General features: G+C 42.8%; 1 protein-coding gene across 4 annotated transcripts in view; it reads left to right on the top strand.

Annotated features, from left to right (window-relative positions):
• Positions 1–13,881, top strand: part of Taf1a (TATA-box binding protein associated factor, RNA polymerase I subunit A) — a 29,729-nt gene that overhangs the window by 665 nt on the left and 15,183 nt on the right. For 3 of the 4 annotated variants that reach the window (XR_005873931.1, XM_040738095.1, XM_040738097.1), the window contains exons 2-7: positions 1,105–1,243; positions 5,436–5,605; positions 7,459–7,572; positions 8,711–8,909; positions 10,616–10,746; positions 12,124–12,282. Coding sequence is in view for 3 of the 4 variants with exons in the window: in XM_040738095.1 (XP_040594029.1) it covers positions 1,117–1,243; positions 5,436–5,605; positions 7,459–7,572; positions 8,711–8,909; positions 10,616–10,746; positions 12,124–12,282 (900 nt within the window). In the remaining variant the exon portion in view is untranslated. The remainder of the gene's footprint in view (positions 1–1,104; positions 1,244–5,435; positions 5,606–7,458; positions 7,573–8,710; positions 8,910–10,615; positions 10,747–12,123; positions 12,283–13,881) is intronic. The other variant, XM_040738096.1, reaches the window with a different exon arrangement.

The raw sequence follows: 13,881 nt of genomic DNA, 5'->3' as shown, positions 1-13,881 counted from the left end.
GGTGGAATTCTAAGTCGTAGTACCAGAAGCTTCTCTACTGGATACACACACACAACAGGGGTCTTGAGCGTTCTGACCGTCTAATCCAAGCTCAGTGGCACTCGGCTGCTTTTGTAGGGTCATTCGTTTGCCTTGGCCCCCTGCCCACCCCCTAGTCACACCAGCTAGTCTGTGCTCCGCATTTCCTAGGCAATTGTCTTCACTCCTTTTGGTTAAGTTACGTATTTTGTCTAAGTCCTTCCGTTCTTTTATCTATCTTTCCTTTTTTTTTTGAGACAGGGTTTCTCTGTGTAGCTTTGCAGCCTGTCCTGGGACTCACTCTGTAGACCAGGCTGGCCTCCAACTCACAGAGCTATCCTCCTGCCTCTGCCACCACCGCCCAGCAAGTCCTACAGTTTTCATTGTAAGGTTGCTGCTGTGATTAGATTAGATAATGTATAGGCTAAGTATGTAGTTAAGTCCCGGTAAATACTAGCTGCTGCTATTATTGTACTTGTTATATTGTGTTATGTATTCTTCGATTTCTTTCTGAAGCTTTAGCTTTTTACTTTGTAACCAAGGGTGTCTTTTTTGGTATGTTCTTGAGTCATAGCTGTAGAGTATTCTTTAATTTTTAAGGATTTTAAAAACGATTTTTAGCCGGGCGGTGGTGGTGCACGCCTTTAATCCCAGCACTCGGGAGGCAGAGGCAGGCGGATCTCTGTGAGTTCGAGGCCGGGCTGGACCGATAGCCTCCAAAACAATACAGAGAAACCCTGTCTAGTAAAAACCAAAAAAAATTTTTATTTTATGTGTATGAGGGTCTGCCTGCATGTATGTGCACTAGGTGTATTCCTGTTGAGAAGGTCATGGGATGCCCTGGGAATAGGGTTCTAGAAGGTCATGAACTGTTACAGGGGTGCTGGGAACGGAACACAGGTCCTCTAGAAAAGCAGCCATCTCTCTGGTCCCCAGTCTTCTTTTTAAACAGTGGGACTTCAGTCTAGGCTGTTGTTACTCACACGGATTCAGCATTTACTTGAAAAGAGCTGTCAGACACAATGGGTCCTGCTCAAGTCAGTTGCTTGTATATTAACATGTACTGAAGTTAACTGATACTCTCAGTTTGGAATAGATATGAGCGATTTCGATGAAGAATTGACAAAGCTTGCTTCGGCAGAGGATGGCAAGAGAGGAAACTCGGTGTTCTCTAATCATCCGGGAATGCATTTCCCGTGGCTTCAGGATCGTATAGAAACTGTAGGTAAGTGGGACCACATTGGAGCCTTTCACTTTAATGCAAAGAAGTGCCAGGACTGAACACAGCTACGAGTGAGTAACCAAACCAGGTCATTGTTCCTCCCCCTTCATTTCATTTGTTGTTGGTAGACAGGTTCTGGCTGGTTAGCCCTGGCTGGTTCAGGACTTGCTGCAGCCTCCAGGTGCTGAGCTACAGGTGTGAGCCAGGGTGCCTAATGCCTTACTAAGATTAGATGGGGACAAAGAGGAAATGAGAAGAAACCGGCTCTTCCTTTTAGTTTGCTTTTGTTTTTTTTTTTTTTCATTTAATACACAGTCTGTCATGTGTGTGTAAATAGTTCTCTGTACTGAGCACTTGTATTTTGGCATTGGCAGAATATTGGAGACTTACAGATCAAGAAAATGTGGTCTCATTGAGGAGCACATACATAGGAAACCTTAAGGAACTTCTGTTGAGTTTAGTGGAAATAATTCCTTATAGCATTGCTGTAATAGGTTTAGAAGGCATCCTTCATTTACAGTCTAATGTGGATGCTGACAAGGCTTGTAGTGGGTTAACGTCTGCAGGACTACATGAAGCAGCAGCGATTGCATGCTGCACAGGTCAGACCTTTACATACACTTACACCAGCGCTTTTCCTACTGCTCTTGATGCTTTCCTTGGAGCCTAGAATTTAGCTCCCATTTAAAAAGAAGAACTCATTTAATTTTATATTCCCTGTAATTTAATCCTCAGTAAATGTGTGCACTGGCATTTTTCATGTGAGGACACTGAATTGCAAAGAAATGAAACTTTTTTTTAAAATTAAACTCTTAAGTAATGATGTAAGGAAGCAGATCAGGTCTGTCAGATCTCAAGTCCTGTATTTTAACCATTAAGAGATAAATGGAGCTTGGCCTGAGAGCAGTCTTCTATTAGGTGGATAAAGACTATTTGAACAGATGTTTTTCCAGTTTTGTGGGCCAGTTGCCTGGGATTGTTGATCTAAGCAGCTTGTGTAGCTCTTACTAAATGCAGTGCCTGCTTCAGAGAGCCAGTCGAGGCGTAGGAGGCTCCCTGTCTTTCCCTCTCTCCTCTTTCTTTTTTTCTCTGTTTCTGATTGGCTTTCAGATGATTCAGGACTGCTGGTTTCAGACCTTGAGTATTGAGGCGGCAGACCCTGGTGTTTGGAGTGTGCACTAATGGTCTGTGCTGTAATCTTTCCCCTCCGGCCCCCCTCAGGACGGTCTTGCCGGTCAGCCTTGACTAGCCTGGAACTTGCTGCACAGAGCAGGTTGACTTCAAACTTGCAGCAATCCTCCTGCCTTTTTCTGCTGAGTGCTGGAGTGATAGACATGAACCACAATGCCCCACTGTAGTCTTTATCAAGTTTCTAACTTTCATGTCCCCTATGAATATGTTCTGGTACTCTCTTGCAGTACTTATTAAACTGTCTTGACAGTCTTAAGGTGTCATATAGATTGTTTTGAGTTTAATAGTTGCAAGTGAAATATTTTCACCACCTGATGGGTTTTTAAAATGGAATTAGGTTACTTTTAAAATAGATCTGGTGAAATCTAAATCATATAAACGTAATAAATTATTACCGATTTTTAAATAGTAACAGATGAGTAGAAAACCTACTGCTTTTTTGCAGAAAGTGTATATCACACACACACACACACACACATGCATATATACACATTTTTTTTTCAGGTTTTTCAAGATAGGGCTTCTCTGTATTGCTTTGAAGGTTGTCTTGGAACGCTCTCTGTAGACCAGGCTGGCTCAAACTCACAGAGATCTGCCTGCCTCTGCCTCCCTAGTGCTGGGATTAAATGCGTGCGCCACCAATGCCCGGCTCATATATACACATTCTTAATGTTACTAGTGTCAAAGCAGGTTATGTGGCACATACCTTTAATCCTACCTTTTGTAGGATATTTGATCCCACTGTGAACCCCGAGATTGGAAAAACCTGTTTCTACTTGTGATGTGGCTCAGCCCTAGCGCACACCTTTAATCCAAGAGCTTTCTACTTGAATATTGTAAGCAGGTTTAAATAAAGTCAACTGTAGGTCAAGGGGTGGAGCAAGCAACCAGTTGGCAGGAAGTGAACATAGGATTATTTAAAAACAAAACAAAGAAAACCCATAGAGTATAAGAGGGAGTCAGGAGGACACAGAGACACACACAGGAGGTAGAAGGGAGGGACATTGAGTTTGAGACTGTGAAGGGAACGGGGCTTCTGGGACGTTGGTGGAGAAGGAGGGCAGCTGCATGATTTCTGTCTCTCTGAGCTAGCCAACTGGTAAAATTGAACGATTGAGATTTTGTTAAAACAACACCTACCTTTTGGGAGGCAGAGGCTATCAAATCTCTGAGTTGGAGGAAGAAAAAAGTTACCAGTGTTGAAAACAGATTTTGGAAACCCTCTGACTTGCAAAGGTCAATGCTAAGAATGGTTCACTTGTGAGCCTTATCTTGCCTGCAAGTATTATGCCTATTTTGACGATAGGCCTCTGACAGGTGTAGTTCTCTAGGAGGTCAGTTTTAGGAAGGAGTGTGTAACGACACAGATACCCACGTTGATTTTGTGCTCTTATGGATTGTTTGGGCATGCTGGGGATTAAATCCACGGCCGTGCACATAGCTTGTACTGCCACTGAGCTACAGCCTCTGTCCTGGCTGTTTAATTTAAATAATAATATATTTTTTATTGTGTGAAGTTTATTTTGGCCTTTATGCGATATGAGTATTTATATATGTGTGTGTGCTATGTATGTGGTACCCACAGAGGTCAAAAGAGGGTGTTGAGTCCCCTGGAGCTCCTGACAGATGTGTGTTGCCGTGTGGCTGTGGGAACCAGACCTGGTCTTCTACAAGAGCAGGTGCCATCTTTGCCATTGAGCTGTCTCTCCGGTCCCTAGGATTTTTATTTCTTACTGTGTGTATATGTATATGTCCTTCAATTTGTGGGTGTGAGCGCAATGCCCGTGGAGGCCATAAGAGGGCATCAAATTCCCTGATCTGCAGTTACCAGTGATTGTGAGCTGCCTGACTTGGGTGCTGGGACCTGAATCTCAACACACGGTCTGACCCTCTGAGTCATCTCTATACACCTGCCCAGACTATTTGAAAAGCACCTTTGCATGCTTCTCGTTGGTCTCTGTACTTTCTTAAATAAGGGAGTCTAGCTGGAAGATGAGGGCCCAGAGCCAGGGATGGTTGTGCATACCTGTAACTCCAGCATGTGTGAGGCCAGGCAGAGAGTCCCAGGTCATACCTGGCTACATATGAGCCTGAGGTTAGCCTGGGAACAAAACAGAAACAAAGAAAGAGACTGCTGGCCAAACAGGATCTGTTAGAAGGGAAAAGGAGATATCAGTATAACCTTCTCATTTATAATATTGTAACTAACTCCACATACTGTTAACAAGGAGATTGTCAGAACAGACTTTTTTTTTTTTTTTTTTTTGGTTTTTTCGAGACAGGGTTTCTCTGTGGCTTTGGAGGCTGTCCTGGAACTCGCTTGGTAGTCCAGCCTGGTCTCGAACTCACAGAGATCCGCCTGCCTCTGCCTCCCGAGTGCTGGGATTAAAGGCGTGCGCCACCAACGCCTGGCTGTCAGAACAGACTTAACGGATGCTAATGTTTACAGCTGAACTTATTTCATTGGGGTAGCATTGGTGACTTTTACCCATTAAAATACTGGGGACTGTTCCTTTGAAAGGTTCTATCCAAATTACTTAGTAAAAGAACAACCAGTTTTAAAAAATATAGGGAGCCTAGTGGCACAAGGATATCTAATATTTAGGGTTAGATTTTATTTTGAGACAGAATTTCCTTACATATTTCAGTCTTTGGCCTCACAGTCCTGCCTCAGGCTCTTTAGTGCTCAGATAACAGTCTTGTGACCTTGTGGCCTGCTGGTTTTTGATTCTCCTTTGGGTGTCTCTGTAAGTAACTTCAAGAGGCTGGGAAGGAGGCTGAATGTGCAGCAGCGGCGGCTCCTGGCATACGGTCTGCCCAGGACTACCTGTCAGCATTCCATCGTGGTCGGGAGGCCGCTAAAACTAAAAAAGTTAGCGGGCTTGATTCTGGGGTAGGCTGGGTCATTAGTACTTGCTGCCCTTGTTAAGCCTTGTGTTGATTGAGTTTTCTGATCAGCTGAACTGGAGTCAGTGGAATAATTGGTTTTGTGTGGTTGTTACAGTGACTGGAGGGAAGAAGAAGAGGGATTTTGCTCAGACGACAAGCGCTTGTTTAAGCTTTATCCAAGAAGCCCTGCTGAAGCACCAGTGGCAGCAAGCTGCAGAATATATGCACAGTTACTTACAGACCCTGGAAGATTCAGACACCTACAAGAGGCAGACTGCCCCCGAGGTAGAGCAAATGGGAGTCTGTTTCTCCTGCCTCTGCTTCCTGAGTACTGGGGTGATGACAGGCATGCCACCACCATGCCTGGCGTATCCATCCTTTTACTGTAGTATTCTATTGGACGGAGCACCACATTTTATAGTTTCTCTCAGCATTCCTGTGTGTGTTTCTGCATGGTGCTTGCTTTAATTTCTCTTTGGTATATACTGATGAGAAAAATTGTAGGTTATATATATTATATATATATTACATACACACAGTATAATAACACTACTTTTAATCTCTTATGGTTTTACCCAACTCCTTACCAAAGTGGCTTTTCCACTTTATATTTCTACCAGCAGTATTTAATGTCTAATTTTTTTCACATCCGTATTGATAATTTTTATCTTACTTCATTCCATCTATCCATCTATCCATGTATTTGAGACAGCCTTGATCTGGAGACCATGCTGGCCTCAGACTCAGGTTTACAGCAGTCCTCTGTCAATCTCCTGAGGCTATGAGGCATGAGCAACCATGCCTGTCTTTTTTTGATACTTGGAGTTGTGAAGTAGAATTGGCTTGTGTTATGATTCGCATTTCTCTATTGACTTGATGCAGATGGGGCTTCTCCAAACTCTGGTTGATTATGAGAGCACTAATGGCTTTCCATTTCCCTGGAGTGTCAGCTGTGGTCCTCTCACTGCTGTGAACTTCCTTAGGATGAGCTCACTCTCCTCCTGGTCTGCCTGTCTGGTCCCATCTCGAACTTGGGTTTTCTTCCCTAGCCTCACTGCCCTCGCTTTTAATGGAGCAGGTCAGGCATGCTCCTTTACTTTGGTTCCCTTTACTTGGAAGGGCCTTTCTTCAGCTTTTGCCATCCTCCTGAAGGCCTCTTTTAGTGCCTTCGCTCTCTTACCTGTCCCTGTCCTGTTGTATAAAAACCAGGTGTGGAGGTACACACCTATAACCCACACAGGGGGCAGCAGGGGCAACTTTTTCTTCTAAAGACACCTGATTTAGTAATCTCCTTTAGGTTGGAAGAGAAATAGACATTTGCCCCTGAGAAAAGCAGAGCTCAAGTTCTGTCACCAAAATGTGGCCTGAGAACATGTATTTCATGACAATTTGTCTTTTCTGATAAATATTCTTAGATTGACATCCTAAGTGCATAGCACATGCACTTGTGGATGTAAGTTCAGGGAGCGTGGACATGTCTACTGTCTGTGCTTGGAGGGTTGAAGATGAGATTGAGCCCTGTAGGAACCCATTTCATAGTGATTTTTAAGTTTATACCTAGTGTGCATCCTAAAGGTGCTGTTTAAAGAGCACGAGTTTAATGATGGCACTGCTATTCTTATCTGGTGTGGTGGCTTGAATGAGCACACCCCCAGAGACGCTGGCATCTGAACATTGGTTCCTGCAGGTGGCACGGTTTGGGGGGAGGTGCTGAAGAAGTATGTCTGTCACTGGAGGTGGACGTTGAGAGTTTAAAATCACACTTTTCTCTGGGTTGCTCTCTGCCTCTCATACTTGCCATTCCAGATGTGAGCTCCGTGCTCCTGCCACCGTGCCTTAACCCTTGGAACTGTGAGCCTAAGTACACTCTTCCCTCTAATTGCTGTGGTCACGGTCTTTGTCACAGCAGCAGAAGCATCACCAATACACCAGAATTTCGAGATGTGATGAATGTCACCTAGTTAACAATGCTGGTGTACTAGGTGAAGCGTGTCAAGTCTGGCAATGGTGGTCTCTATGGAGAGGAAGTATAAGTTGCTTTTGAGTGTTATAATCAGGAAAAAATGAAAAAAATTTTGTACAAAGAAACTGGATAAGGTGAGGATTTATTATTTCCCTATTAATTTTTGCTTTGATAGATCATTTGGAAACTTGGAAGTGAAATTCTATTTTATCATCCCAAAAGCAATGTGGAGACTTTTAATAACTTTGCTGACCGGATGAAAAATATTGGTGTCCTGAATTATTTAAAGGTGAGAATGTAGACTTGTAAGTTTATATTTCAATGTGTGTGTGTTTTAATTGCCTGTATCAATGCTGAGATAGAAAATCATGGAAAATAGGTAGACCCGTGGGTAAAAGAGATGGGGAGAACACTACTGTGTGAGGACTGCTCACGTCTGGTCTCCATCTGTCTCTGGGTGCCAAGCCCAGTCCTTCAGAGATTAGGCTGCACCTCACTGGGGACACAGTCAGTCATCACATTTGCTGAACTTACTGGAGCCGAGCTGGCATTTTAGGAGGGGGGACCCTGAAAAAAGTAAGAACTTGAACATGTTCAAAAGGTTTAGGTTCCTGCTGTTTGGGATAGATCCTTTTCTCTGAATTCCCATCTTTTTTTTTTTTTTTTTTTTTCTTGGTTTTTCGAGACAGGGTTTCTCTGTATTGTTTTGGAGGTTGTCCTGGAACTCGCTCTGTAGATCAGGCTGGTCTCAAACTCACAGATATCCACCTGCCTCTGCCTCCTGAGTGCTGGGATTAAAGGCGTGCGCCACCAACGCCCGGCATTCCCATGTTTTTTTAATAATAGTTTTTTTTTTGCAAAAGAGCATACCACAGTATTATAATAGCCCCTTCTCTATATATTCTCCTAACTAAAAGAACACCATTCTTTAGTAAGTTTATAAATATTTTGTTATTTTTTTTCAAGACTATAAAGAACTTGGCCATAAGTGGAGTGAACGTGACAGAAACCATACAGCCTGTAAAACATAAAATGTATAATGACAGAGTGTGGACTGTACCACTATACATCCATCCATCCTTCCATCCTTCCTTCCTTCCTTCCTTCCTTCCTTCCTTCCTTCCTTCCTTCCTTCCTTCCTTCCATTTGTTTTTAAGACAGGGTTTCTCTGTGTATCCCTGGATGTCCTGGAACTCACTCTGTAGACCATACTGGCTTCGAACTCAGAGATTCACCTGCCTCTGCCTCCTAAGTGCTAGGGTTAAAGATGTGTACCACAACCACCCAGCCAAGCTTTCACTTTTCTTTGAAGGTTCTAATGCATAGTTTTCAGGACTAGGACTAGGCCAGCATATGTTATATCTTTCGTGAGTTTTCTGACTGATAGTTCTGACTTCAGTGACAGTGGGTGTTTCTTATTGATGCAGATTTCCTTACAACATGCATTGTATCTGATACATCACGGAATGCTTGAGGATGCAAGCAGAAATCTCAGTGAAGCAGAGACATGGAGATACGGTGAAAAGTCGTCCTCTCAGGAAGTGCTAATCAACCTTGTTCAGGCCTACAAAGGGCTTTTACAGTACTACACTTGGTCCAAAAAGAAAACGGAGCTGTCAGAGATTGGTGAGTTGGCACAGTCCGTTTTCTTACTTACGGTGAAGGGATGGCAGGGCAGCATGGCTCACACAGACCGCTGAACATTTCCAGAGGTAATAGAAGAAGCATTGCTCTTGGGAGGATGAGACTATCTTGAGTTTGAGGTCAGGGTGGGTTATATTATAAGATCTTGTTTCGCTGGGCGTTGGTGGCGCATGCCTTTAATCCCAGCACTCGGAGGCAGAGGCAGGCAGATCTCTGTGAGTTCGAGGCCAGCCTGGTCTACAAAGTGAGTTCCAGGACAGCCTCCAAAGCTACAGAGAAACCCTGTCTCGAAAAACAAAAACAAACAAACAAAAAGATCCTGTTTCTAATGGAAACTGTTTACTGGTATTCATTGATTAGGTGAGTTTTGAAGTTGTTATTTACTTTTCTTCTTATATGAGGTACTAGAGGTGGAACACGTTATTTTGTGACTAGACTGTGATGTTTACCACTCTTTTTTTTTTTTTTTTTTTTGGTTTTTCGAGATAGAGAGTTTCTGTGTATTGTTTTGGAGGCTGTCCTGGAACTTGCTTGGTAGACCAGGCTGGCCTCGAACTCGAAGAGATCCTCCTGCCTCTGCCTCCCAAGTGCTGGGATTAAAGGCGTGTGCCACCAACACCCGGCGTTTACCACTCTTTTGAATAGATAGCATGCACTTCTTTTTGCATGTAGTGGATGGCTAACTTTGTAGTAAGATTGAGGGGACAGTCATGGGTGGAGGGGGAGTTCAGAAGATCTTTAGCCGTAAGTGTTTTTAATGAAGAAAACAACCCAAAATCAGTTCTGCCCATATAATAGATGGACTTTGCTATTTTAATGTAATTTCATCAGAGGTAACTGTGGATAAGATGGGTGTGGTGGTGTCACCTTTAATCCCAGCACTTGGGAGGCAGAGGCAGGCGGAGCTCTAAGTTTGAGGTGGCAGCCAGTGATATAGAGTGAAACCCTGTCTTTAAAAACAAAGAAAAAGAGGAAGATTAAAAGGACACAAGTGAGAATGGTGGAAACAGCATGTGCACTACCTCCTGCGGATGCTGCCCGTCGACCCGCACCTGCTGCAGCTGTGTCTGTGTCTGTCAGGTTTGATGAGCTCGGTGATGAGTAAATCTGAGTAATGCTTAAGGACCTGCTTTTTGTTTTTCCCTTACATCATTTTCCACATCTTGGTCTCATTTCTAGCCACAAATAAACCAAATAAGCCCTTCCTCCCCTGCTTGCTTTGGTCATGGTGGTTCATTACAGCAATAGTTCCCTGTTTAAGACAATTCCCCTGCCTTTATTTATATCTTCCCCACATAAACAAATGATGCAGATAATCTTATGAACATAAGGAATGATTGAACTTTGTCAAGCCTTTTTCTGCCTGTGTTTAGATGATCATGCATTGATTTGGTTTAGAGTGTGGAGTTTCGTTGCTTGCATTAGTTGGTAGTCAGCTGCTGAGCTAACCTTTGGGTATGGTGTGTACTTGCTTTTTAGAGGTGCCTAGACTAAGTTTCCAGTACCCTGTTTGCTGAGCTACCCTTTGGGTATGGTGTGTACTTGCTTTTTAGAGGTGCCTAGACTGTTCCTGTTTGCGAGTTGGCTGTGCTGTCTTTGCATTTGTTAGCGTTTAGCAGTGTCCACCCAGGCCTGAGCGTTGCTTACAGCTTCTCTAAATGATGCGTGAATCTCTTATGTTTGAATAGATAAGGATGACTATGCTTACACTGTAAAAACTCGAAACATGCTCAGCCAAAGCTGCAGGACATCTGCAAATATCTGTGCGCTGCTAAAAACTCCTGGTGTTTGGGATCCTTTTGTGAAGAGTTACGTGGAGGTGAGTCACTCTTCATGGGCTGGGGTGGTGATACGCTTGTTGTCCCAGCACTGCCAGTGTGAGGCCAGCCTGAGGTATATAGTGAGCTCTGAGTTAGCCTAGGCTACATTTGTAGTACAACTCTGTCTTATGATCAGAAGGAGGCTAATAGAGAAAATGTTTAAATTTTCTCTTTTAGTCTAAATAGTTTATTGCTCTGTTATGTAAATTGGTCTTATTTAGTTTTACCCCTAGCTAACTTTTTAATGGTTTGAATGTGAAATGTCCTGTAAAGACTAATATGCTTGAGTGCTTGGTGGTCATTTGCGTTGTGAGATTGTGGAACCTTTATGTGATGTGGGGCACTAAGGAGGTGCTTCTTCTCTTTTTCTGGTCAGTGTCCTGTGATAAATCGTTGCTACATGTTTTTATAGACTGAGCCTTTAGCCATGTATCCTCTGTCTTGATGGAGTCTAACCCTCTGAACTAGATATTCTAAATACCTACCCCCCCCACACACACACACACAAATAAGGCTTCTCTGTATGGCCCTGGCTGTCCTGGAACTCGATCTGTAGACCAGACTGGTGTCGAAATCAGATCTGTCTGCCTGCCTCTGCCTTTGAGTGCTGGGATTAAAGGCATAAGCCACCACCACCTAGCTAAATCCTTCTTTTAGTTGTTTCTGTGAAGTTTTTGTTGGCATTAATGAAAAAAGTAAATATACCTGTCATGATACCTATGTGCATAGTGATATAACTGTGACTGGCAAGTCTGCATTTTTATTATTGAACAAAATATAAAAATAGGATAATTGCTAAAGATTTGGTTGCTTGTAGAAGGGAACGGGAAAAAACTGAACCAAAATTATAACATAAGGGGTGATGAAAACAATGACTTTTAGAAAGTTTATTAAGCTAGCTACCCCATTATTAAGTCCTTGCAGAAGAACCAAGGGCTTGGATGCTGCTTGGGGAAAAATTGAGTGCTAAAGTGGCCACTTTGTTGTCAGAAGATAATCTAGTTCATCTGTGAATTGCTTCCGAGATAGGAACTATAATTATCAACTGAGATAGTTGAATCACACTTGGTCACTAGTGTTCTCTACTTTGGGGACTTGTGTTTCTTGTAGGGTTCTTACATTGGGGATCTACATTTCCCAGTAACAAATTCAAGGAAAAAATGAGGTCACATGTAGCCCTTTGATCCTGTTTTGTGGAAGTTGTAGGAATGCTAGAAAAGCAGAATTGGTGTTGCTCTTGTCTACTGCACAGTATTTGTCACCTTTGTGGGTTTTTGTTGTTGTTGTTGCTGTGTTCTTAGCAGTAAGCTTGTATCTTCTTTTTATGGAATCATTTTACAGAATTAATCTAAGATACACTTTTTTTTTAAATACAGATGCTAGAATTCTATGGGGATCAAGATGGAGCCCGAGAGATACTCACCAATTATGCATATGATGAAAAGTTCCCCTCAAACCCCAATGCCCACATCTACTTATATGAATTTCTCAAGAGAGAGAAGGCACCAAGATCGAAACTGATAAGTGTTCTTAAGGTATAGAAATTTCCCCAGTGTTTCAATAGGGTATGCCCCTATAGAAAATAGGTACGGGCTGGGGATGTAGCTCAGTTATAGAGCACTGGACTAGCATAAGCATGGCCCTGGGTTTGATGCCCAACACCATAAGATAAAACAACATAAAGTAACAGCAATGTTTGAATGGTGTACTGTGGTCAGTACAGGATACTGCTCCCTCTGTGGGCTTTAGGAAAAAACTCCAGTTCCTGAAGAGAAATAGGGGTGACTTGCTTGTGGATTCAGAGGTTAAGTCCTTTATCATCATGCAGGGAGCATGGCAACATGCAGGCAGACATGCTGGAGAAATAGCCAAGAGTCCTACATCTTGCAGGTAACAGGAAGTTTACTGAAAGTCCAACTGAGGGAAGCTTGAGCAAAAGAGACCTCAAAGCCCGCCCCCACAGTGACATACTTCCTCCAACATGGCCACGCCTCCTAATAGTGCCACACTGTTTGGGGGCCATTTTCTCTCAAACCACCGCAGTGAGTTTCCATTCATGCCTCTCTGGAGTGCCTGTATTATATATAACTATGCATAATACTATGTTTCTTATCAGTGTTTTTCAAAGAGCAGAATCTCAATGATGTCCAAATTTCAGTTTCCGTTTATGGCTTAGTGCTTTTCATGTGAAACATTTTTTTGCCTTCCAAACTAATGAAGATTCTCTTTTATATTTCATTTCTCTAGAAGTGCTGAATGGTTTTATGCTAAAGGTCTATGATGGGTTATTTTTTGTGTACTGTGAAGTGCAAGAAAGAGTCAAGGCTATTTTTCTTTTGCCTGCTTGGCTAGTGTAGCACTACTATTGGAAAGTCTTATCTCTTCTCCATTGGGTGCTTTATTTAAGAGAGGTTGGCCCTGATGATATATATTCTGTCATTGTACTAATAACATGGTCACTGTAACTGAGGAAGTCTTGGAATCACATGAAAATTATATAAATCCATCCATTTTCAAAAAATTTCTGGCTTTTCTGGGTCCTTTCACTTTTTATATACATTTAAAAGTCAGTGTGTTGCTATAGAAACAGAAGTCTTGGAGGAATTTTGAGTCTGTAAATCAGTTTTGAGAGAACTGGCACCTTTTACAGTTTTTGTTTTAATTATATATGCATGTGTGGGGCTGTGCACGTGAGTGTAGGTGCCCAAGGGGGCTTTGGATCCTATGGGTTTGGAGTTACAGGCCCTGGTGATGTTAACTGGCGTGGCATCTGAGAACTGAATTCTGGTCATTTGAAAGAGCGGCAAGCTCTCTCTCTTTTTTTTTTAAGATTTATTTATTTATTATGTGTACAGTATTCTGTCTGCATGTATGCCTGCAAGCCAGAAAAGAGCACCAGATCTCATTATAGATGGTTATCATGTAGTTACTGGGAATTGAACTCAGTACCTCTGGAAGAGCAGTCTGTGCTCTTAACTTCTGAGCCATCTCTCCAGCCCGAGCAGCAAACTGAACTGAGCCATTTTTCCAGCCCCTTTATTACCATCTGTGGAGTAATGTCTGTTCAAGTCTTTTGCTTTTTAGAAACAGGTAGGGGTGTGTGTGTGTGTTGAATATAGGCATTCCCTCCCTCC

The sequence above is a fragment of the Mesocricetus auratus genome, unplaced genomic scaffold, assembly GCF_017639785.1.
Source record: "Mesocricetus auratus isolate SY011 unplaced genomic scaffold, BCM_Maur_2.0 Super-Scaffold_100676, whole genome shotgun sequence".
Lineage (NCBI taxonomy): Eukaryota > Metazoa > Chordata > Mammalia > Rodentia > Cricetidae > Mesocricetus > Mesocricetus auratus.
This window is presented reverse-complemented; position numbering and strand designations above follow the sequence as displayed.